Source organism: Lolium rigidum, chromosome 5 (genome assembly GCF_022539505.1).
Source record: "Lolium rigidum isolate FL_2022 chromosome 5, APGP_CSIRO_Lrig_0.1, whole genome shotgun sequence".
In the NCBI taxonomy this organism is placed as follows: domain Eukaryota; kingdom Viridiplantae; phylum Streptophyta; class Magnoliopsida; order Poales; family Poaceae; genus Lolium; species Lolium rigidum.
In genome coordinates this window covers 257,039,456-257,063,062 of record NC_061512.1, presented here as the reverse complement: position 1 = coordinate 257,063,062, position 23,607 = coordinate 257,039,456, and the positions used below count along the sequence as shown (strand labels likewise).

General features: G+C 45.2%; 2 protein-coding genes across 4 annotated transcripts; one reads left to right on the top strand and one right to left on the bottom strand.

The window, feature by feature from the left end:
- The first annotated feature begins 12,095 nt into the window (after positions 1–12,095).
- LOC124653811 lies at positions 12,096–14,507 on the top strand. 3 transcript variants are annotated; one of them, XM_047192878.1, is made up of 2 exons: positions 12,096–13,473; positions 13,945–14,507. In XM_047192878.1, exons 1-2 carry the CDS (start codon positions 12,103–12,105, stop codon positions 13,969–13,971), a joined length of 1,398 nt encoding a protein of 465 aa, XP_047048834.1. In that variant the 5' UTR covers positions 12,096–12,102; the 3' UTR covers positions 13,972–14,507. The 3 variants fall into 3 exon arrangements, with proteins under 3 accessions (XP_047048834.1, XP_047048836.1, XP_047048835.1); XM_047192880.1 differs by having other exon boundaries at positions 12,097–13,449; positions 13,948–14,507; XM_047192879.1 differs by having other exon boundaries at positions 12,097–13,449.
- Positions 14,508–17,005: 2,498 nt separating this feature from the next.
- Positions 17,006–21,049, bottom strand: LOC124654065 (T-complex protein 1 subunit beta). Its single transcript, XM_047193103.1, has 11 exons — positions 20,953–21,049; positions 20,726–20,782; positions 20,314–20,379; positions 20,084–20,195; positions 19,785–19,913; positions 19,229–19,300; positions 18,789–18,904; positions 18,574–18,650; positions 17,929–18,414; positions 17,480–17,795; positions 17,006–17,405 (listed from the first exon to the last, which is right to left on the bottom strand). The coding sequence occupies exons 2-11, from the start codon at positions 20,780–20,782 to the stop codon at positions 17,259–17,261; spliced, it is 1,578 nt and encodes a 525-aa protein (XP_047049059.1). The 5' UTR covers positions 20,953–21,049; the 3' UTR covers positions 17,006–17,258.
- Positions 21,050–23,607: the final 2,558 nt, after the last annotated feature.

Genomic DNA, 23,607 nt, shown 5'->3' with positions numbered 1-23,607 from the left:
CCGGCCGCTGCCCGCCGGTGGGTTTCTGACCGCAACAGTAAGGGCGATTTTCATGATCAAATGGTTTGAGTATGCATACTGTTAGAGAAGAACATTGGGCCGCTAACTAAAGCCATGATTCATGGTGGAAGTTTCAGTTTGGACAATAATCCTCAATCTCTTATGAGAATTTTAATTGTTGATTGAATGCTTATGCATTAAAGAGGAGTCCATTATCTGTTGTCTATATATGTTGTCCCGGTATGGATGTCTAAGTTGAGAATAATCAAAAGCGAGAAATCCAATGCGAGCTTTCTCCTTAGACCTTTGTACAGGCGGCATAGAGGTACCCCTTTGTGACACTTGGTTGAAACATATGCTATGCAATGATAATCCGTGTTAATCCAAGCTAATTAGGACAAGGTGCGAGCACTATTGGTATACTATGCATGAGGCTTGCAACTTATAGGATGTCTTATACATAACACATATGCTTTATTACTACCGTTGACAAAATTGTTTCTTGTTTTCAAAATGAAAAGCTCTAGCACAAATATAGTAATCCATGCTTCCTCTCGCGAAGGGCCTATCTTCTACTTTATTGTTGAGTCAGCTTACCCATTCTTTCTATCTTAGAAGCAAACACTTGTATCAATCTGTGTGCATTGATTCTTACATGTTTACCTATTGCACTTGTTATATTACTTTGTGTTGACAATTATCCATGAGATATATATGTTGAAGTTGAAAGCAACTCGCTGAAACTTATATCTTCCTTTGTGTTGCTTCAATATCTTTACTTTGAATTTATTGCTTTATGAGTAACTCTTATGCAAGTCTTATTGATGCTTGTCTTGAAAGTATTATTCATGAAAAGTCTTTGCTATATGATTCATTTGTTTACTCATTATCTTCATCATTGCTTCGAATCGCTGCATTCATCTCATATGCTTTACAATAGTATGATCAAGATTATGATAGCATGTCACTTCGTAGTTATCTTTGTTATCGTTTACCTACTCGAGGGCGAGTAGGAACTAAGCTTGGGGATGCTTGATACGTCCCAAACGTATCTATAATTTCTTATGTTCCATGCTACTTTTATGATGATACTCACATATTTTATACACATTATATGTCATTATTATGCATTTTCCAAGCACTAACCTATTGACGAGATGCCGAAGAGCCAGTTGCTGTTTTTTGCTGTTTTTGGTTTCGGAAATCCTAGTAAGGAAATATTCTCGGAATTGGACGAAATCAACGCCCAGGGTCCTATTTTTCCACGAAGCTTCCAGAAGACCGAAGAGGAAACGAAGTGGGGCCACGAGGTGGCGACACAGCAGGGCGGCGCGGCCCAAGCCCTGGCCGCGTCGGCCTACTGTCTGGGCCCCTCGTGACGCCCCTTGACCTGCCCTTCCGCCTACTTAAAGTCTTCGTCGCGAAACCCCCGCGACCGAGAGCCACGATACGGAAAACCTTCCGCAGACGCCGCCGCCGCCAATCCCATCTCGGAGGATTCAGGAGATCGCCTCCGGCACCCTGCCGGAGAGGGGAATCATCTCCCGGAGGTCTCTTCATCGCCATGAACGCCTCCGGATCGATGTGTGAGGAGTCCACTGATGGCGTGTAACTCACACGTTCGTTGGGAACCCCAAGAGGAAGGTATGATGCGCACAGTAGCAAGTTTTCCCTCAGAAAGAAACCAAGGTTTATCGAACCAGGAGGAGCCAAGAAGCACGTTGAAGGTTGATAGCAGCGGGATGTAGTGCGGCGCAACACCGTAGATTCCGGCGCCAACGTGGAACCCGCACAACACAACCAAAGTACTTTGCCCCAACGAAACAGCGAGGTTGTCAATCTCACCGGCTTGTCAGTAACAAAGGATTAGATGTATAGTGTGGATGATGATTGTTTGCGTAAAACGAGAGAACAAGTATCAGCAGATTTGTATTTCAGATGTAAAGAATGGACCGGGGTCCACAGCTCACTAGAGGTGTCTCTCCCATAAGATAGCATGTTGGGTGAACAAATTACAATGGGCAATTGACAAATAGAGAGGGCATAACAATGCACATACATGACATGATGAATATTGTGAGATTTAATTGGGCATTACGACAAAGTACATAGACCGCTATCCAAGCATGCATCTATGCCTAAAAAGTCCACCTTCAGGTTATCATCCGAACCCCTTCCAGCATTAAGTTGCAAAACAACGGACAATTGCATTAAGTATGGTGCGTAATGTAATCAATAACTACATCCTCTGGACATAGCATCAATGTTTTATCCCTAGTGGCAACAAGACATCCACAACCTTAGAACTTTCTCGTCACCGTCCCGCATTTAATGGAGGCATGAACCCACTATCGAGCATAAATACTCCCTCTTGGAGTGAAGAGCAAAAACGTGGCCGTAGCCTCTACTAATAACGGAGAGCATGCAAGATCATAAACAACACATAGGTAATAGATTGATAATCAACATAACATAGTATTCTCTATCCATCGGATCCCGACAAACACAACATATAGAATTACGTATAGATGATCTTGATCATGTTAGGCAGCTCACAAGATCCGACAATGAAGCACATGAGGAGAAGACAACCATCTAGCTACCGCTATGGACCCATAGTCCAGGGGTGAACTACTCACTCATCACTCCGGAGGCGACCATGGCGGTGAAGAGTCCTCCGGGAGATGAATCCCCTCTCCGGCAGGGTGCCGGAGGTGATCTCCGTAATCCCCCGAGATGGGATTGGCGGCGGCGGCGTCTCGCAAGGTTTTCCGTATCGTGGCTCTCGCATCGGGGGTTTCGCGACGAAGGCTATTTGTAGGCGGAAGGGCAGGTAAAGGGGCGACGTGAGGGGCCCACACGACAGGGCCGCGCGGCCAGGGCCCAGGCCTCGCCGCCCTGGCGTGTTGCCGCCTCGTCGCCCCGCTTCGTTACGTCTTCGGTCTTCTGGAAGCTTCGTGGCAAAATAGGACCCTGGGCGTTGATTTCGTCCAATTCCGAGAATATTTCCTTTGTAGGATTTCTGAAACCAAAAACAGCAGTAAAACAAAGAATCGGCTCTTCGGCATCTCGTTAATAGGTTGGTGCCGGAAAATGCATAAATACGACATATAATGTGTATAAAACATGTATATATCATCAATAATGTGGCATGGAACATAAGAAATTATCGATACGTCGGAGACGTATCGCATCCCCAAGCTTAGTTCTCGCTCGTCCCGAGCAGGTAAACGATAACAAAGATAATTTCCGGAGTGACATGCCATCATAACCTTGATCATACTATTGTAAACATATGTAATGAATGCAGCGATCAAAACAATGGTAATGACATGAGTAAACAACTCGAATCATAAAGCAAAGACTTTTCATGAATAGTACTTAAAGACAAGCATCAATAAGTCTTGCATAAGAGTTAACTCATAAAGCAATAAATCAAAGTAAAGGTATTGAAGCAACACAAAGGAAGATTAAGTTTCAGCGGTTGCTTTCAACTTATAACATGTATATCTCATGGATAATTGTCAACATAGAGTAATATAACAAGTGCAATATGCAAGTATGTAGGAATCAATGCACAGCTCACACAAGTGTTTGCTTCTTGAGGTGGAGAGAAATAGGTGAACTGACTCAACATAAAAGTAAAAGAAAGGTCCTTCGCAGAGGAAAAGCATCGATTGCTGTATTTGTGCTAGAGCTTTTATTTTGAAAACAAGAAACAATTTTGTCAACGGTAGTAATAAAGCACATGTATTATGTAAATTATATCTTACAAGTTGCAAGCCTCATGCATAGTATACTAATAGTGCCCGCACCTTGTCCTAATTAGCTTGGACTACCGGATCATCGCAATACACATGTTTTTACCAAGTGTCACAATGGGGTACCTCCATGCCGCCTGTACAAAGGTCTAAGGAGAAAGCTCGCATTTTGGATTTCTCGCTTTTGATTATTCTCAACTTAGACATCCATACCGGGACAACATGGACAACAGATAATGGACTCCTCTTTAATGCATAAGCATGTAGCAACAATTAGTGTTCTCATATGAGATTGAGGATATATGTCCAAAACTGAAACTTTCACCATGATTCATGGTTTTAGTTAGCGGCCCAATGTTCTTCTCTAACAATATGCATGCTCTAACCATTAAAGTGGTAGATCTCTCTTACTTCAGGCAAGACGGACATGCATAGCAACTCACATGATATTCAACAAAGGGTAGTTGATGGCGTCCCCGTAAACATGGTTATCGCACAACAAGCAACTTAATAAGAGATAAAGTGCATAAGTACATATTCAATACCACAATAGTTTTTAAGCTATTTGTCCCATGAGCTATATATTGTAAAGGTGAAGGATAGCAATTTTAAAGGTAGCACTCAAGCAATTTACTTTGGAATGGCTGAGAAATACCATGTAGTAGGTAGGTATGGTGGACACAAATGTCATAGTGGTTGGCTCAAGGATTTTGGATGCATGAGAAGTATTCCCTCTCGATACAAGGTTTAGGCTAGCAAGGTTATTTGAAACAAACACAAGGATGAATCGGTGCAGCAAAACTCACATAAAAGACATATTGTAAACATTATAAGACTCTACACCGTCTTCCTTGTTGTTCAAAACTCAATACTAGAAATTATCTAGACTTTAGAGAGACCAAATATGCAAACCAAATTTAGCAAGCTCTAGGTGTTTCTTCATTAATGGGTGCAAAGTATATGATGCAAGAGCTTAAACATGAGCACAACAATTGCCAAGTATCAAATTATTCAAGACATTTTAGAATTACTACATGTAGCATTTCCCAATTCCAACCATATAACAATTTAACGAAGAAGATTCAACCTTCGCCATGAATACTATGAGTAAAGCCTAAGGACATATTTGTCCATATGCAACAGCGGAGCGTGTCTCTCTCCCACACAATGAATGCTAAGATCCATTTTATTCAAACAAAAATAAAAACAAAAATAAACCGACGCTCCAAGCAAAGTACATAAGATGTGACTGAATAAAAATATAGTTTCAGGGGAGGAACCTGATAATGTTGTCGATGAAGAAGGGGATGCCTTGGGCATCCCCAAGCTTAGACGCTTGAGTCTTCTTAAAATATGCAGGGGTGAACCACCGGGGCATCCCCAAGCTTAGAGCTTTCACTCTCCTTGATGATACTGCATCATTCTCCTCTCTTGATCCTTGAAAACTTCCTCCACACCAAACTCGAAACAACTCATTAGAGGGTTAGTGCACAATAAAAATTAACATGTTCAGAGGTGACATAATCATTCTTAACACTTCTGGACATTGCACAAAGCTACTGGACATTAATGGATCAAAGAAATTCACCCAACATAGCAAAAGAGGCAATGCGAAATAAAAGGCAGTAATCTGTCAAAACAGAACAGTCCGTAAAGATGGATTTTATCGAGGCACCAGACTTGCTCAAATGAAAATTCCCAAATTGAATGAAAGTTGCGTACATATCTGAGGATCACGCACGTAAATTGGCATATTTTTCTGAGCTACCTACAGAGAGGCAGGTCGAAATTCGTGACAAAGCAAAGAAATCTGCTATCGCGCAGTGATCCAAATCTAGTATTCACTTTACTATCAAAGACTTTACTTGGCACAACAAAGCACAAAACTAAGATAAGGAGAGGTTGCTACAGTAGTAAACAACTTCCAAGACTCAAATATAAAAACAAAATACTGTAGTAAAAACATGGGTTGTCTCCCATAAGCGTTTTTCTTTAACGCCTTTCAGCTAGGCGCAGAAAGTGTATATCAAGTGTTATCAAGAGATGATGCATCGGCATTACCTTGGGCTTTACCCTTACCTTTCTTGTTCTTTTTCTTACTCTTTGGTTTAGGGAATATATGTCTACCCCCGAGTGTAGAGGTGAATTTTAGGGTACCTTCTCCCATATCTATGACTGCTCCCAATAGTTTCAAGCAGGGATCTTCCGAGTGTGATTTGTCCCGTTCCTCGCACATTGAATAACAAGATAATCAATGGATATTGTTCTCCCAAGAATGGTTGTATGCACACCCGCAGCTATTCCTTTAGGAATTATAACAGTAGTTATCAATAAGAGTTATTCCTTCTCCCCTTCAGACGAATTCCCAAAGTTTCAAAGATTTATGAATACTCTTAGGCATTAGGCAAAATTCAGTCATAATATCACAATTAGCATGAAGAGTTTTGTCACCTATAACAATTTTAATAGTAGGATCCCATAATGAAGGTTCGTAGTTCACTAAAACTTGATCAAGACGGTTACGAACATATCCATAATTTTCATTCAAGCGAGATGCACTTGTCTCAAGAGTGTTTAATCTATTATAAATGCCGATAAGGGCTGAATCAAAGTTATTAGCTGAATCATGTGATGCAACCAACTTCTTTATGGCATTAAAAGCTTGATCCCTATTGCAATGAAGGAAATCTCCTCCCACTATAGCATCCAAGGCATATCTATAGCGAATCATAAGACCAAAATAAAAATTACTACGGAGCAAGCTTAGAGTCATTTGAGGTTCAGTTTTACGATAAGAAGTAAAAATTCTGGACCAAGCATCTTTAAAACTCTCCTCATCCCCTTGTTTAAAAGTGAAGACTAATTCCTCAGGTGAAGAAGTAACAAGTGCGTAACTAGACATGGTAACAAAAGTAAAATGCAACTAACTAATTTTTTGTGTTTTTGATATAGAGTGCAAGACAAGAAATAAAGTAAAGCTAGCAACTAATTTTTTTGTGTTTTGATATAAGTGCAGCAAACAAAGTAGTAAATAAAATAAAGCAAGACAAAAACAAAGTAAAGAGATTGGATTGTGGAGACTCCCCTTGCAGCGTGTCTTGATCTCCCCGGCAACGGCGCCGTAAAAAGAGCTTGATGGCGTGTAACTCACACGTTCGTTGGGAACCCCAAGAGGAAGGTATGATGCGCACAGCAGCAAGTTTTCCCTCGTAAAGAAACCAAGGTTTATCGAACCAGGAGGAGCCAAGAAGCACGTTGAAGGTTGATGGCGGCGGGATGTAGTGCGGCGCAACACCGTAGATTCCGGCGCCAACGTGGAACCCGCACAACACAACCAAAGTACTTTGCCCCAACGAAACAGCGAGGTTGTCAATCTCACCGGCTTGTCGTAACAAAGGATTAGATGTATAGTGTGGATGATGATTGTTTGCGTAAAACAAGTAGAACAAGTATCGCGAGATTTGTATTTCGATGTAAAGAATGGACCGGGTCCACAGCTCACTAGAGGTGTCTCTCCCATAAGATAGCATGTTGGGTGAACAAATTACAGTCGGGCAATTGACAAATAGAGAGGGCATAACAATGCACATACATGACATGATGAATATTGTGAGATTTAATTGGGCATTACGACAAAGTACATAGACCGCTATCCAAAGCATGCATCTATGCCTAAAAAGTCCACCTTCAGAGTTATCATCCGAACCCCTTCCAGCATTAAGTTGCAAAACAACAGACAATTGCATTAAGTATGGTGCGTAATGTAATCAATAACTACATCCTCGGACATAGCATCAATATTTTATCCCTAGTGGCAACAAGACATCCACAACCTTAGAACTTTCTCGTCACTCGTCCCGCATTTAATGGAGGCATGAACCCACTATCGAGCATAAATACTCCCTCTTGGAGTTAAGAGCAAAAACTTGGCCGGAGCCTCTACTAATAACGGAGAGCATGCAAGATCATAAACAACACATAGGTAATAGATTGATAATCAACATAACATAGTATTCTCTATCCATCGGATCCCGACAAACACAACATATAGAATTACAGATAGATGATCTTGATCATGTTAGGTAGCTCACAAGATCCGACAATGAAGCACATGAGGAGAAGACAATCATCTAGCTACTGCTATGGACCCATAGTCCAGGGGTGAACTACTCACTCATCACTCCGGAGGCGACCATGGCGGTGAAGCATCCTCCGGGAGATGAATCCCCTCTCCGAGCAGGTGCCGGAGGTGATCTCCGTAATCCCCCGAGATGGGATTGGCGGCGGCCGCGGCTCGCAAGGTTTTCCGTATCGTGGCTCTCGGTACTGGGGGTTTCGCGATGAAGGCTATTTGTAGGCGGAAGGGCAGGTAAAGGGGCGACGCGAGGGGCCCACACGCCAGGGCCGCGCGGCCAGGGCCCAGGCCGTGCCGCCCTGGCGTGTCGCCGCCTCGTCGCCCCACTTCGTTACGTCTTCGGTCTTCTGGAAGCTTCGTGGCAAAATAGGACCCTGGGCGTTGATTTCGTCCAATTCCGAGAATATTTCCTTTGTAGGATTTCTGAAACCAAAAACAGCGTAGAAACAAAGAATCGGCTCTTCGACATCTCGTTAATAGGTTAGTGCCGGAAAATGCATAAATACGACATATAATGTGTATAAAACATGTAGATATCATCAATAATGTGGCATGGAACATAAGAAATTATCGATACGTCGGAGACGTATCATCCACCCCTGGACTATGGGTCCATAGCAGTAGCTAGATGGTTGTCTTCTCCTCATTGTGCTATCATGTTAGATCTTGTGAGCTGCCTATCATGATCAAGATCATCTATTTGTAATTCTACATGTTGTGTTTGTTGGGATCCGATGAATATTGAATACTATGTCAAGTTGATTATCAATCTATCATATATGTTATTTATGTTCTTGCATGCTCTCCGTTGCTAGTAGAGGCTCCGCCAAGTTGATACTTGTGACTCCAAGAGGGAGTATTTATGCTCGATAGTGGGTTCATGCCTCCATTAAATCTGGGACGATGGACGAAAGTTCTAAGGTTGTGGATGTGTTGTTGCCACTAGGGATAAAACATCGATGCTTTGTCTAAGGATATTTGTGTTGATTACATTACGCACCATACTTAATGCAATTGTCTCGTTGTTTGCAACTTAATACAGAGAGGGGTTCGGATGATAACTCGAAGGTGGACTTTTAGGCATAGATGCATGCCGGATAGCGGTCTATGTACTTTGTCGTAATGCCCCGATTAAATCTCATAGTACTCATCATGATATATGTATGTGCATTGTTATGCCTTCGTTATTTGTCAATTGCCCAACCGTAATTTGTTCACCCAACATCTCGTTTATCTTATGGGAGAGACACCACTAGTGAACTCGTGGACCCCGGTTCTATTCTTTACATCTGAAATACAATCTACTGCAATTGTTCTTTACTGTTCTTCGCAAACAATCATCATCTTCCACACAATACGTTTAATCCTTTGTTTACAACAAGCCGGTGAGATTGACAACCTCACTGTTACGGTGGGGCAAAGTACTTTGATTGTGTTGTGCAGGTTCCACGTTGGTGCCGGAATCCCTGGTGTTGCGCCGCACTACACTCCGCCACCAACAACCTTCAACGTGCTTCTTGACTCCTACTGGTTCGATAAACCTTGGTTTTTTACTGAGGGAAAACTTGCTGCTGTACGCATCACACCTTCCTCTTGGGGTTCCCAACGGACGTGTGTCTTACACGCCATCATAAGGGCGGAGTCAGAGGAGGCACGGGGGCCCCACAGGCTAGGGCGGCGCGGCCAGGGCCTGGGCCGCGCCGCCTTAGTGTGTCGGCGCCCCGTGGCCCCACTTCGTTTCTCCCTTGGTCTTCTGGAAGCTTCGTGGAAAAATAGGACCCTGGGCGTTGATTTCGTCCAATTCCGAGAATATTTCCTTTGTAGGATTTCTCAAACCAAAAACTGCAGAAAACGAAGAATCGGCTCTTCGGCATCTCGTCAATAGGTTAGTGCTGGAAAATGCATAATAATGACATATAATGTGTATAAAACATGTGAGTATCATCATAAAAGTAGCATGGAACATAAGAAATTATAGATACGTTTGGGACGTATCAGCGTCATTGAGGTAATCTCCGGGCTTGAACGCGGGCGCGTCGTCTTCCTCCATCTTCACCACCAACGCCGTCGATGGGCGCTGGCGGGAGCTCGTCGACAATGATGTGGAAAGGGAGGAGTCACGGCGGCGGTAGCACTCGGGCTCGCGCTTGGCGAAGGCGGGCGGCGTCGTAGTTGCGGATCCGCGCCACGTCGGAGCGTATCTTGTCCGCCACCGTCTTCTCGTCGGTGCGCCCATCCCCGCCGCCCTGGCTCGAGCTGCCGCCGCGCTTAGTTCCGCTTCCGTTGCGGCCAACCTGGCCGCCCCCGCGCCCGTTGGAGCTGCGCCCCGACATCATACTCGCCGGCGGGAGGAGGGGAGGCTGGATCTACGCGCGTGCCAATTGCTCACCGGCGGGACCTCGATTTGTTGTCGGCGGGAGGCGGAGGAGCGAATGAGGTTTGGCCCCCATCCGCCTCGCCGACCACCATATATGGAGTATTTCGCGGGTTCGGGCTGCGGCCTGTATCTGTTTTCTAGGCCAGACTACCGATGCGGGTCTAATCTGGCCCAAAAAACGACCGAAAACCCCATATTGCCTCAAACTACTATTTCCAGGCGAGTAAATGACGAGGAACTACCACATTACAAGCGGTCATGTCTGAAAACTACCAACATTGGGCAAGGCGACACATAACTACCACTTGAGGGGCATGGTCGAGACGCGGAGCACTGATTCTGTCAATTAGTCGTGTTAAACCGTTTTCTGATAGTTCGGGCCCATCGGTCGGGTTTACGTGGTTGAAACAGAAAGATCAAGACTCACTACAAGAATTTTATAACCTTTGAGGGTCGATTTCCAAAATCACCGAAGGGTTAAGATTCGCACAACCACCACCACATCCCACCATCCCACGATCGGCCTCCTAGGGTCACCGCCGTTGGCCTGGACCACGCTGCCCGCTCCTCTTTCACAACCGCCGCCACCTGTTCCCCTTCCACAACTGCTGCCGCCTCCCCAGCAATCACGCCGTTGGCTCTGCTCCCTAGCGTCGATTGTTTTCTAGCACCAGTGCCGTTGAGGAGATCCCCTACCCTACCGCCAGCCAGGAGCTGGACCCGACCGTTTTCGATGTTCCGCGAGTACCTACGACAGAGGAGAGGCGTCGGGGACAAGGGCCGTTGCGCTGCCGCCGTCGGGTCGGGAGCACGCCCCCGTCGCTGCCTCGGGTCGGGGCCGTATGCTCACTACCGACCATGGCCGCCGAAGGATGGGACGAGCTCAGCTCGGCCAAGAAGGAAGATCACGGGCGCCGGACATGGAGAAGAGGATTCTGGTCAGGAGGATTTTGCCGGAGACCAAATGATTTTGGTTGTGGTCCACTCGAGCTGGCGGTGTGCAGGGTCAAGCAGAGCTCCCCCTTTCTCCATAGCCGAGGGACTCAAGTGCTTCCACCACCGCGGGCCAAGGACTTCGATTTGGATTTGGATTTCACCGCGTGTGTTCTACGTGCGACTCAACGGCTGCCTCCAGTTCCTACTGCTAGCAGGAGGCTGCAACTAGGCATGGGAGTGTCGTGTCCCAACGGCGTCGATCTGACATGGGAGAGCGGTGGCGGTCGAACTGGGGGTGGTGGGAGATGCGCCTGGTGGAGGGAAGGAGGGTTGGGACTCGGGGAGACGGGGCGGCGGCGAATAGGACCTACCGGCTAGGGGGGGAGCATCTAATGCGTGAGGTAGACGAACAGGAGGACGGTGTTGACTTCTGGTCGAGATTTGTTTCCTTTATTTTTTATGTGAAGAATAGAGGAGGACATCTGTGTAATAGAAAATATGATTTGGTGGTCTTTTTGTAAAATGAAACTGGTGATTTGCTTTTCACTTGCCACGTGGATCTGACAGGTGGGCTCGAACGGTTAGAAAATGGCTTAAGAAGGTTAGTGGCAAAATCAGTGCTCCGTGTCTCGACCAAGGCTCAAAAGTGGTAGTTATGTGTCGTCTTACGTAATATTGATAGTTTTCAGACATGACCGCTTATAATGTGGTAGTTTCTCGTCATTTACTCTTTCCAGCAGACATGGGTATCTCCTAGAGATGCTCTTAATCATAAACCAAACACATCCGAAATGCTAACAATTTTGGCATGTTGTTCGGAAAAAAACTTCGTCATCCGTAAGTGGGCCTGAAACTGATACAACCCATTTTATAATCTCAGGCCTCGTCCTAGGATGGAAATTCTCACTCGTCGCCGCCGGCGCTCCAACTCGAGCTCGACAGCCATGGCCTCCGAGCTAGCGTTAGCACCACCGGCGGCGAAACACCCGCCACCGGCTCCCACCACCATCACAGATATCGGCGACGACCTCCTGCGCGAGATCTTCCTCCGCCTCCCCTCCCTCCCGAGCCTCGTCCGCGCCGCCCTCGCCTGCCCCACCTTCCTCCACGCCGTCCGCTCGTCCCCCGCCTTCCGCCGCCGCTTCCAGGCGAAGCACCCGCCGCAGCTCCTCGGATTCTTCACCCACCCCCGCGGTAACGAGGTGCCTACCTTCTCCCCCCTCCGCAGCCGCTCCGACCCCGATCTCACCGCCGCCGTGCGTGGCGCCGATTTCCTCCTCACCCGCCTCCCGGAAGACAGCTGCAGTCCCTCTCTTGGGTGGGAGATAGCGCGCTGCCACAGCGGGTACCTCGTCCTCGCCAACAGCACCACCGACCAGATCGCTGCCTACAACCCCCTCACGCAGGCACTGGATCTCTTCCGCCAGCCACCCGACCAGATCGCTGCCTTCTTCCCCCAGCCACCCGAGCAAGTCCTCGTCTCCCTCAAGGGCCGCTCCTTCTTCACTGAGTTCCACATTGTCGTCTCGGAAGAGGACCAGGGGATGTTCCGTATGGTCTCTGTCCAACACCGGAACACGCAGGGGCAGCTGCAGGCGTGCATCGCCGTCTGCTCATCGGCCACTAGGGAGTGGAATGTTTCGCCGTGGGTGGACACCCCAACGCCGCTGCAACCTGAGGATGATCAACCTGATGAGGATGATGGAGAAGAAATGCTATATTACGCTGGCATCCAGTCAAATGGATTCGTTTACTGGAAACACACGAGTCAAGCCTATGTACTCGTTCTCAACACCGCGACACTTCAATTCTCTAGAGTGGATTTGCCATTGTTTTTGGGAGAGGAAGAGTCCCCTAAGCTATTTAGTTTTGGCCATACCAAGGATGGGAAGCTCTGTATGGTTGCCGCAAATGACTCTGATACAACGATTGGAGTACTCATTGTTTCGTTTTGGGCAGCTGGTAAAGACGGCGTTGAGAAATGGCTGCTGCAAGATATGTATCCACTGAGTACATTTCTTGATGCCACCAAGTCTTCAACAGAGGATCATGCCACGTTGGAAATTGAAGGGGTTATCGATGGCTTTGTGTACATGTCTAATAAGTATGATGTGCATACTCAGTCCCTCCTATCCTTCTGCCTAGAAACAGGAAAGCTTAACAAGCTTTTCGATGATACCTACGTAACCCCTGCTCATCCCTACATCATGGCGTGGCCTCCTTCTTTGATATGCAACAAGGTGAGCAATTTCTTGAATATTATGGTAAAGTTTCTTTAGATATCTGGTCCCCTTGATTTTATGTTGTTAGGTTATTTTAGAGCGTTGGACTATCTTATACCTGTCAAAACCTATCATCAGTTTCACATTTTGCAATTATGGTCAACTGTTTTTGATGTTGTTACACAACAATGTCTGGTTCTAAGTCTAGCTACACTAATATGTCTGATTTGCGTAATTACAGCATATCAACTGCGAGTTGTATAAATTACGAGGATGTAAGTATCAGCTGCATTTCCCATATTTGACGCTAAAATTCCACTCCACTAAAATGTGTACTCAATGCTTCGTAATGCTGAACACTATAAGGCCTTGGTGTAGCAGTATCTTGTGTCAGTTTCATTGCTTAGGTCAATGCTAAATAATTCTGTTCTGTATCATTGGAACTTTAGCGTTGCACAGTTTTTCTGTACAAATAATTGAATCTTACTTATGCTAATCATTTTATTGTCTCAGAAGGATTCAGAAACAAAGTTACTGTAGAGCGTGTGGCGGCAGATGATGGTCCTGTGGGCACATCAGAATCTTGACATCATACAAGGGAGCTTTGATTAATGCTGATGAGACAAAAGTCTCGGAGGTACAAGCCTTCTTTACTTCCATTGATGATGATAAGAGGTCCCGTGTGAGCAAGACCACTACTCTAGATTTGTAACTGAACTGTGAGAGTTCTTGCCTTGATGATAAGGAAGTTGTCGAGAGCTGTTGCCTCTGGCCATCTATTTGCGAATTGAACTAGCAGCATGGTGTATTTCTTCTGATGAAATGAGTTCTTGTTTAAATGCGTTGGTACTTCATTTTCCGGATGGTGTGAAGAGAGCGAGAGGCTAAACATTGTGCTAGTTTCATCTCCTGGTAGAGTAGCAAAGATACACTTGAGCCATAAGCTTTGTCTAATGTGTGTAACCATCAGTCTTTCTAGGTGGCAAGATGCTAAGCCATGAGCGTTATCTTCCTCTGGAGGTTTACTAGTAAAACTATTTGAGGTTTACTACTCAGGGAAGCAGATCATATGCATACTTCTGGTTCTCTCTTTGCATGCTTTAAGAAAGCATAAAAGCAACTCAAATGGGTCCTTCATCACCTCCATTTGCAATTTTACCCGGTGGGGCATCTAGCTCGAGATCATAGCCTTGATTTATTTACCAGAATATTAACCTGTCGATGTGGAGATACTTGACAGTAAGTGGAAAGGCGGTTATTCACCTATCTGGCTCCTCGACTTTTTTTTCACTGGCCCAATAGATTTGGTGGCTCTTTCGTTAACTGTACTTAATTTTTAATGTTATACTGGCTGTGATGCATACTCAATTTTAATCACTCCTCTGTCAACCGGTCATTGCTTTGGTTTCCATATGCACTGTAATCTACGGTCCTTATAATGCATAGTCCTCTAGTATTTATATTGTAGTCTTCTGGTATTTCATTTGCTTTGTTAGATCAGTGTCTGCTGTCAGAATCTTGCATGGGTTTTTCACTACTATTTGAGCAATGTCGAACAAGATCTACTTCCTCTGTTCCCAGCTCCAGCTCACGGATGTAGTAATGAGATCACGTCCAGGTAAAATGGTTGAGAGATCAAGCACGCACACTGGGCGTGTCCTACTCCCCATCGAGCTCGGACGCTGCCCATCAAAAGCAGCATGAATAATCAGAAACACACCATGCATCAACTCTCACTTTCACACAGCAGCAGGTAGAAAGTAGAAACTCAGATAAGCACCAAACCTGCTGACCATGATTCATAAACTCGTTCCTGAAGTTTCAGCTGAGCATATGGATAGCTGGAGGCACAGTACTCTTTGTTTTTTTGACCTGGACAGTACTCTTTGTCTACGTTTAGAGTTTCAGTTTTCCTCTAAATTAAGCACAACCTGGTCCTGCGACCCCATACCAGGCTACGAAACCTGGATGTGTTCCTCTCGAGTTCTTTCGTTGGCGTGAAGTTTACAGAGCTTCGGTGCAAACCCTGTAAACCACAACACAGATCTTCCCTTGAGAACTAGGAAGAACTATTTAATGTTGTTGCTTCGTCCAGTCTGCTTCCATACCTTATGAACTAGTAAGATCTACATAATACTGTTGAAAACATCAAGCATGTGAGCAAAAGGTCCTAGATTGGTTCTTTTTCGTCTCCGTTTCTAAAATTAGCTTCCCGATGCAAACTGTTCTTTAGTTGATACTATGCGTCCACCACATTTGAAAAGCCCAGTTTCCATTCTGGCCTGGAAGTGGAAATCGTATGAAGTGAAGCATCTCCCCCAAATTTGAATATGTATAAATGGCAAAGATTTCCTTAGCACAATGATGTAAAATCAACCACCACGTTTTAATTTCAAAAGCTGGAACACAAGGACCTGGAGGGGAACAACATACCACGTAGGACTAAATGGAGTACATGGAATGGAAGAAGACCACTGCCTAGAACAAAACGTGGTCGAGAAGGCTCGTGCGCCCTGGTATTAATGCTTCTATGAAATGGAAGAATGAGAAAAGATAAAATTGATGCATGCTCTGCTCTACACATCCGAACAAGCTACTTTGTGAACAGAAACATTTTCAAATGCCAAAGCAATAGAGCTAAATAGTACCTCCATCCATAAATAGATGCCTTAGATTTGTCAAAATTTGTATCTAAATTTCAATAAATCTAAGACATCTATCTATGGACAGAGGTAGGAGAAATTCAATTCGGCTCCCGGGTGCATATGCTCCCTCTACAAAAAAAATCTTATTTTCAAGTGTCAAAAAAATTTGACAAAAAATTCTACATGTACATCTTCATAATATATGTGTGTTCGTCAAGTTTCAAGAAAAACCAACATTTTTTGTGGACTATATAAAAAAGAGAAATTTTATCTTGTAAAAAACATTATTTTTAGCACTGAGTTTTGTCTTTTTTACACACGTCACATGACAAGTCGATTTTTTATGAAACAAGTGTGTAGCACGTGAAGATGTACGTGCGAATTTTTCGTTTCAATTTTTTTGAAATTTAAGATGTGTGTAAGATGCATTTTAAACTAAAGGGAGCATATGCTCCTATATTCCAAAACATTACTCCCGGGTACTATATTTGTTATGTTTTGTTTCTGTCCAAAAGGTTTTGACTACATGCACTATTATGAGTGGCATTTCCCAAGGTTTTGACACTGATAACTTCACTTCTTAATCATGAGCTTCTATAGAACAAATGTGACACAATAAGTTAGCGATGGTCTATAATAATCTGGAGAAAGGCACAACTTCTAGGTCCAGCATCTTGCCAGCCAAAGTTTCAGTTTCCCTCAAAATTAAGCACAACCTGCGACCTCGTATCAGGCTACGAAACCTGGACGTGTTCATCTTGAGTACTTTCGCTGGCAAGTCTACAGAGCTTCAGCGCAAACCCTGTAAACCACAAACGTATCTTCCCTTGCAAAATACTGTGAAACCTAAATGGAAAAACTACATCATACCCTCGTTATAAAAGATCAAAAACTGATTGCACACTGAAGAGTTCAGAAAGGACGCTGCAGAAACAAAGATATCCTCCTATTAAGCCAACATCGTAAATAAGATAACAGCACACCGCAAAGATACCAAAGGCTACGGTATTACAACATAAGCCTACGGGAAATCAGCTAGTCCCACAACAAGTTTCAACAGCATGGGGGGTCGGTCAGCAACAGTCAAAATGGATTGTCAACTCAAAACAGTAGCAGACCACAGTACCCCAGCCAAAACTTGGCATACACACAAACCTGCATCACAACAGCTCGTGGGATCTATCACATTCTGTCCTCTCTCCTGCGTGGGGCACAGGTTATGATCTCGTCGACCCTGAGGATCATCTCGGCTGCCTCGGTCGCGGAAAGGATGATGGCTTGCTTCACCTTGAACGCCTCGCATATCCCACGCTTTTGCATGTCTCCCAGCTGCAGAATAGGTCATATTAGTATCAAACTCAGGTATATGTTACATAGTAAAATCGGTATTTCCGTGAGCTTACGCCGCCCGTGATGACATCGATTCCAGCAGTGCTGTTCTCTTTGTGGTGTTCAGCTCGAAGCTGGGAGATCAACTCGGCACTGTCCAGACCAGCATTGTCAGCAATGATTGTCGGTATGGCTTGCAGCGCACGAGAAAAAGCATCGATTGCATGAGATTTCTTCCCAGGGGTCTTCCTTGCAAGTTCATCCACCTCCTTGGCCATCACCATCTCAGGCCATCCGCCACCAAATATGACACGTGTGTCCTTTACTGTCTGAGAAAGCACACACAAGGCATCATGCAAGGACCTCTCCGCCTCGTCAAGCACGTGCTCACTGTAGAAAATAAGAAACATATTATTCAATATGTGACCAAACATTCAATAGGTTGCCAAATAAAACAAAATGCCTAAATAAGATACTACTGTTATCTTGCAAGATAAGGAGCTACACACAAATAAGACAATACCTTGCTCCCCTCAGGACAATGGTGCAAGCTTGCCCCATTGCAACCCCAGAAAAATGTATCAGCCTGTCCTCCCCAATCATAATCTCTTCAATGAGCTTGCAGTGCCCAAGCTTAACAGATTCTGGGTTGTCAAAAGTCGATGCGATATCACCACCAGTGACAAGAGCTAGCCGTTCGATGCCCTCAAAGTCAGCATGCTCGACTGCAAGTATACCAGCATCAGCAAAAAGTTCTTCAGGGAAGTTATAGATCAACTGCCTGTTGACAAAGCAGTTGATTCCATGACCAATGATCTTATTAACTTTCTCTCTCATCTTCTGCTTTTCAGCAGCTTCGATATCTGCAACCTTGGACATCGAATCCACTCGGACACGTGCTCCATAGATCTTAACTTTGTCTGTGTCCATAGCAGTATTTGCAACCAAAATATTAGCATTTTCAATTCTCTTTGGTTGCCCAAGACCAATCTTCTTATCAAGAATAAACCTGCAAAACAGAATCAGAAAGTTAAATGCATAGCAGTATTATTGTAATGGTTTGCCTGTTTGGAACTGATATAGAAGTGTTTCCACGAATGCTTGGATCATATACTTGGGATAAAAAGGAGCAAATGTCTCCCAAAATATAGTTTGTGAAACAACATACCCTTCGTCCAAAAAGGAATCCTTGAGAGACCCTCCAGGTTTCTTCAGAATTTGGATTGATTCCAAGTTGGTGCTACCCTGCCAACAGTGACCAGTGCGGCGCATATCAAATATACGTTTTACCAACAGCATGTACAATATTAATGAGCAATTATAGACTAGACTCAAGAGACATCTCAAAGGTTGTTATGACCAACTGCCCCCAACCGTTCTTACCTTAAGCCTTAGGACAGCATCAACTGCAAGTTCAGCAAAGTACTCCTTGTCCTGGGACAGAATTTTTGAACTAAGTGTAGTCATAGCAATGTTCATGAGATCTGATCTGAACTTATCTGCAGTACCAATCGAGGTTTATTGTCAGAAAATATTCCCGGTGGCATACTCATGAGATAAAACATAAAGCATTATGAGTAAAATGAAATCTATATACATTTGACTGAAAATATTCCCATGTCCCAACTTGGGCAACCAAATGATACCAGACCCTATTACCTCTTCCAGGAAGTGACGTTTAAAGGATAAAAAGCAACATGAGTCTCCACCCCAAGGATTAATGCAAATATAAATTTTGTTCGACATTATTAACTACTAACAGAAGATTAGAGCGTTAAATACAGTTACAAAATCATTTTTGAGAAAATAACTACGTAGGTTACCTATATTTTCTCCGTTGTCCATGGTCTTCTGTAGCAAAGCATTTCTGGCACACTCAGCAGCCATTCTGTAACCTAATAATTAGAGACAATGAAGCATTAGAAATTTTGAATTGTAACCAAACAATTATTGCATATATGCAAACAGTATCACCATATGTAGCTCTATTCTTCTTAGAAATATCATGGTCATCATGTCCGTATAAATAAGCAAACCAAACGGCATAGTTAATTTAAACGCAACATGAAACCAGAACAGAAAACAAAGGGACATAGTTGTCCATTTGCCACCACAGCATCAATGCAGAGTGCAAAGCTCTGGTATGTTTTTTATCTATATAGGTACAGTTTCACTTGAAAAATCACAAACTACCTAGACTAACGAAGCTAGTACTTTTTAATCATCTAAGCATGAACTGTTCAAAACTATAATATTTAAGCATGATATGGCATTGTTTAGACTTCGCATGCAGAAGACTAGGTAACATGCATCAAAGTGGTAATTAATAGTTACACGATTTCCAAATGCTAGGGGTACTGTGTTTAAAATGAGGATTACCTGCAATAATAGTCATGGGATGAATCTTCATGTTAACCAGCTTTTCAGCCTCCCTCAAAAGTTCTCCAGCCAAAACAACAACAGAAGTCGTTCCATCACCAACTTCATCATCTTGGACTTTCGAGATGTCTAATAAACATTAAGGACTACATTCCCTTTCAATCAGAAAGAACGTTCACATGACAAACTAACAAAATGAGTCGAGGAAGAAGATGCATAAGCCTATAAGAAACATATATTGCTCAGATCTAGAAGCAATCGTCGCCGAAGATACGAAATATATCCAAACAAAAGGATACCAACAAGGACCTTGGCAGCAGGGTTGTCGATATGGAGGGACTTCAAAATGGTAGCACCGTCATTTGTGACAGTGACTGTCCGCCCTCTGCCGGTTGACTGAAGGATCTTGTCCTGGAAATACAAAGTAGCATGTAAATTCTAAGGAAAATACACCAGCAGCTATCATCTTGTGTCGGAACTCCAAAGTGTGTTTTTTCCTGCGTGAACAGCAATTGAGGACAGGACATACCATTCCTTTTGGTCCCAGCGTGGTCTTGACTAGGTCGGCGATCGCCATGGCGCCTACAAAAGAAGCCTGCCAGGAGATGGAATCGACTGAATGAGAACATCATATAACACAGAGTTTGAACAACAAATTCCACAAAGCGATCTACAGCTTTTGCAGCCTAACAGAGAGTATCACGGATCAGTGAACTCATTACACAGTTGTAAAAGCACATTGCAACAATAAGAAATCATCACTACACCGCAGTAACCAACAGATCCTATCCAGCGAAACCATTATAGGCAGCGGGGGAGCGCCGAGGTTCCTGATCTAGTGCTCTTATCAAACTAGCCCTTACTATTCAAGTGGGAAAGCGCACAGCCCAAAGCTGTAAGAACGAAACCAAGCGGATCGGAGAGGGGTTGTGTTGTCTCACCATCCTGGCGCGCTCGCCCTTCTCCTGGACGGCGTCATCCTTGAGCACCCTCTCCATCTGTCCAACCACAGAGAACAATGTCAGGAACACATCAAGCTAAACCCTCAACCCTGACCGCATCACAGGGGGATCGATCACCGGCCGGAGCTCACCGAGCGGGCGGGCAACCGGCGGGGGAGGGCAGGGGCGCGGGGGCGGCGGAAATGAAGGAAGGGAGAAGAACTCACCGCGGTGGCGGCCGGAGAAGGATCTGGCGGCTGCGGTGGTGCGGAAACGGAGAGCAGGGAGACGGGAGAGGAGGATCTAGGGCTCAAATGGCGCTTCTTGGTGTACGTATACGGCCGCCCGGGCGTCGCTCCGCTGGGCCTGGGCCTGGAGTCGGTGGAATCGGCCCGGTACTGTTTGCAGAGTTAACACCGGCCTGTAGACTCTAGGGCAAATCCTATTTGACGCCTTTTGCGCCTATTAGGCCCGAAACGCCCGCGTGAGTTGAGCGGTGGGCCGAGGCCTGTTAGTCTCGACGGCGGCTGGAAATAGCAGAGAAGAAGCCGCCGGAGAGGAGGAAGAAGCGTCGGAATGGACCTCGCCGCCGACGGGGATGACGCGGCTAGTCGCGGCGTCACCGGCTAGGCGAGGAATGGACCTCACCGGAGACGGGGACGACACGACTGGTCGCGGCGTCACCGGCGGAGGTGAGGAAGAAAACTTAATTAGGGTTAGGGTGGGGTGGGTGCGAGGCCTTACGGTTCCGGGGTGGGAGCGCCGACATGTTGTCGTGTTCCTCCGATGGGTCTGACTGCCATATCACTATGAGTGCATCCCAACACTAGCTTAGATCTACACTAAGGCAGATGGTATGTGTAGGGAAAGAGAGTTAGGTTCGATCTACTTGTGTTGCTTACTTCTTGCTTCAATCTTGAAGACCTAAAGTTGTTTTGCTAAGTGCATTCTTGGATCTGTACTTGTAGAGTACTTTTGCTAAGTTTGAGCTTTGATATATATGTTCTTGCTTCGATCTGAAACCGTATATTAGTTTCTTAGTTCTTGCTTGGATATGTACTTGCAGTCTTGCAGAGTCCGTTCCTAACATTTCTAGCTGGTCTTATTTCGTCGAACAGTTGGTTTTGTGTTCTTCTAAGTTACGTCGTCCACGTATAAGTGCGATAGTTGGTACGCGGATTGGTTCTACAATGTGTACAACTACTTCTTGTACCAGCTATGCACTTATGCATTGCAGCAGTCACAGTTTGTTGCGGTCAGAAACCCACCGGCGAGCAGCGACGGGCAACACTGTAGAGCCGGGAGGCTCCCAGGACTGCGGCTGGCCCTGGTCCCTCCGAGCGACGGCCCGCAAAGACTCGGCACGCACGTCCGATGCCGATGCAGGGCGTGCCACCTGACCTATACCTGGTCAGGAAGGTGTTGGATGTGCCTCGCTTAGTTTCCTGCATGGCATACACGTAAACATTAAATACGAGCTTCGATCGGCTCTCAGGTTATCCTGTGAATCGGCTCAAGGAGCTGATCCACCCATGATGCGTACGAGGTGTACGATCGGATGGTGGTCCCGCTTGATCAAAATAAAGCTAAAACGACCTACTACGATTTAGGGTTTTCACCGCATAATCGGAACATCCTACTCGTGATTGAGCCTGGTGGCCACGCACGGTGATCGTAAACCGACCCTAGACAAGGCCTAAAAACCAACACGAAGTTGATCCTCGGAACATCATGTCTAGGGCTAGCAAACTACACCCTACGCGCCACTGGATCCTTCAACCCGTTTGTAAGGCCTAACCATGCAGATATTAAACTAATCCTTGAAGAACAAGGAGCAATCATAACGGATCGGATCTACTAAACAATGATCAAGCGGGGTGCCGCCCTTACACCCGAGATAGGTGTAAGGGCGGCTAGATGTCTAAGGGTCGCACGACGACAGCATATGATACGATGAACAATGCTAATCCTAAAACACCTACGATAACTACGTTGCTCGCCATCAAAAAGGCTTCAGTACGCGCAACGCATGAACAACGAATAAACGTGTACTGCCTAGATCGCAAGATGCGATCTAGGCAGCATGATGCTTACCCGAAAGAAACCCTCGAGACAAGGGAGTTGGCGATGCGCCTAGATTGGTTTGTGGTGAACGTGATTGTTGTTTATTTCATAAACCCTAGATACATATTTATAGTCCGTAGACTTTTTAACGTGGGAATAGTCACAACCGGGCACGAGCCCAAACTCTATTTAACCGACACGTATCCTACTATGTTACAGATACACGGGCAAACTAGCCCAAACTTTGTATACAAGGCCGATTCATATATTTCTTCTATGTATATTCTTCAAGCCCATCTTCAATCGCGGCCCACCTCTAATCCGGTCAAATTCTGGTGATAACACAGTTGTCTTATGGTTAATCTCTTTGTGCATAACTTGAATGAAGCTTGTTGCCATGCTTGCTTGCATCCCATCACTAGTAGGAAAACGCTTATAGGAGAGCTTAATTCTGTGGCGCACCATAAAAAATGCGTCACAGAAAGTTATTTTGTGGCGCACCAGGTACGGTACGCCACAGAAATAGCTTAATTTTGTGGCACACTAGGGATCCATGCGCCACAGAAATTTGGTGGGGCCAGCCCCAATCATTGCTTTCACTATTTCTGTGGCGCAGAGACATTCTGTGGCGCACTGGTCTTGGTGCGCCACTGAATTAAGACTTTCTGTGGCGCACGTGGGATGGTGCGCCACAGAAACTACACATTTCTGTGGCGCACATGAGTTCCATGCGCCACAGAACTTTTTTGGCTCCCCACGCAACTCCACCCCACCCCCCCCCCCCGTGGATCGCCTTTTTAACCTCTATAAAAAATAAA

Bases quoted from the DNA above. Each gene is read 5' to 3' on its own strand.
- LOC124653811 (XM_047192878.1), top strand. From the start codon at position 12,103: ATGGAAATTCTCACTCGTCGCCGCCGGCGCTCCAACTCGAGCTCGACA. The intron at 13,474-13,944 runs GTAAAGTTTCTT...TTATTGTCTCAG, and splicing joins GCAATTTCTTGAATATTATG to AAGGATTCAGAAACAAAGTT.
- LOC124654065 (XM_047193103.1), bottom strand. From the start codon at position 20,782: ATGGAGAGGGTGCTCAAGGATGACGCCGTCCAGGAGAAGGGCGAGCGC. The intron at 19,301-19,784 runs GTAATCCTCATT...TCTAATTATTAG, and splicing joins TCCCATGACTATTATTGCAG to GTTACAGAATGGCTGCTGAG. The intron at 17,406-17,479 runs GTAAGCTCACGG...CCTATTCTGCAG, and splicing joins TCGATGTCATCACGGGCGGC to CTGGGAGACATGCAAAAGCG.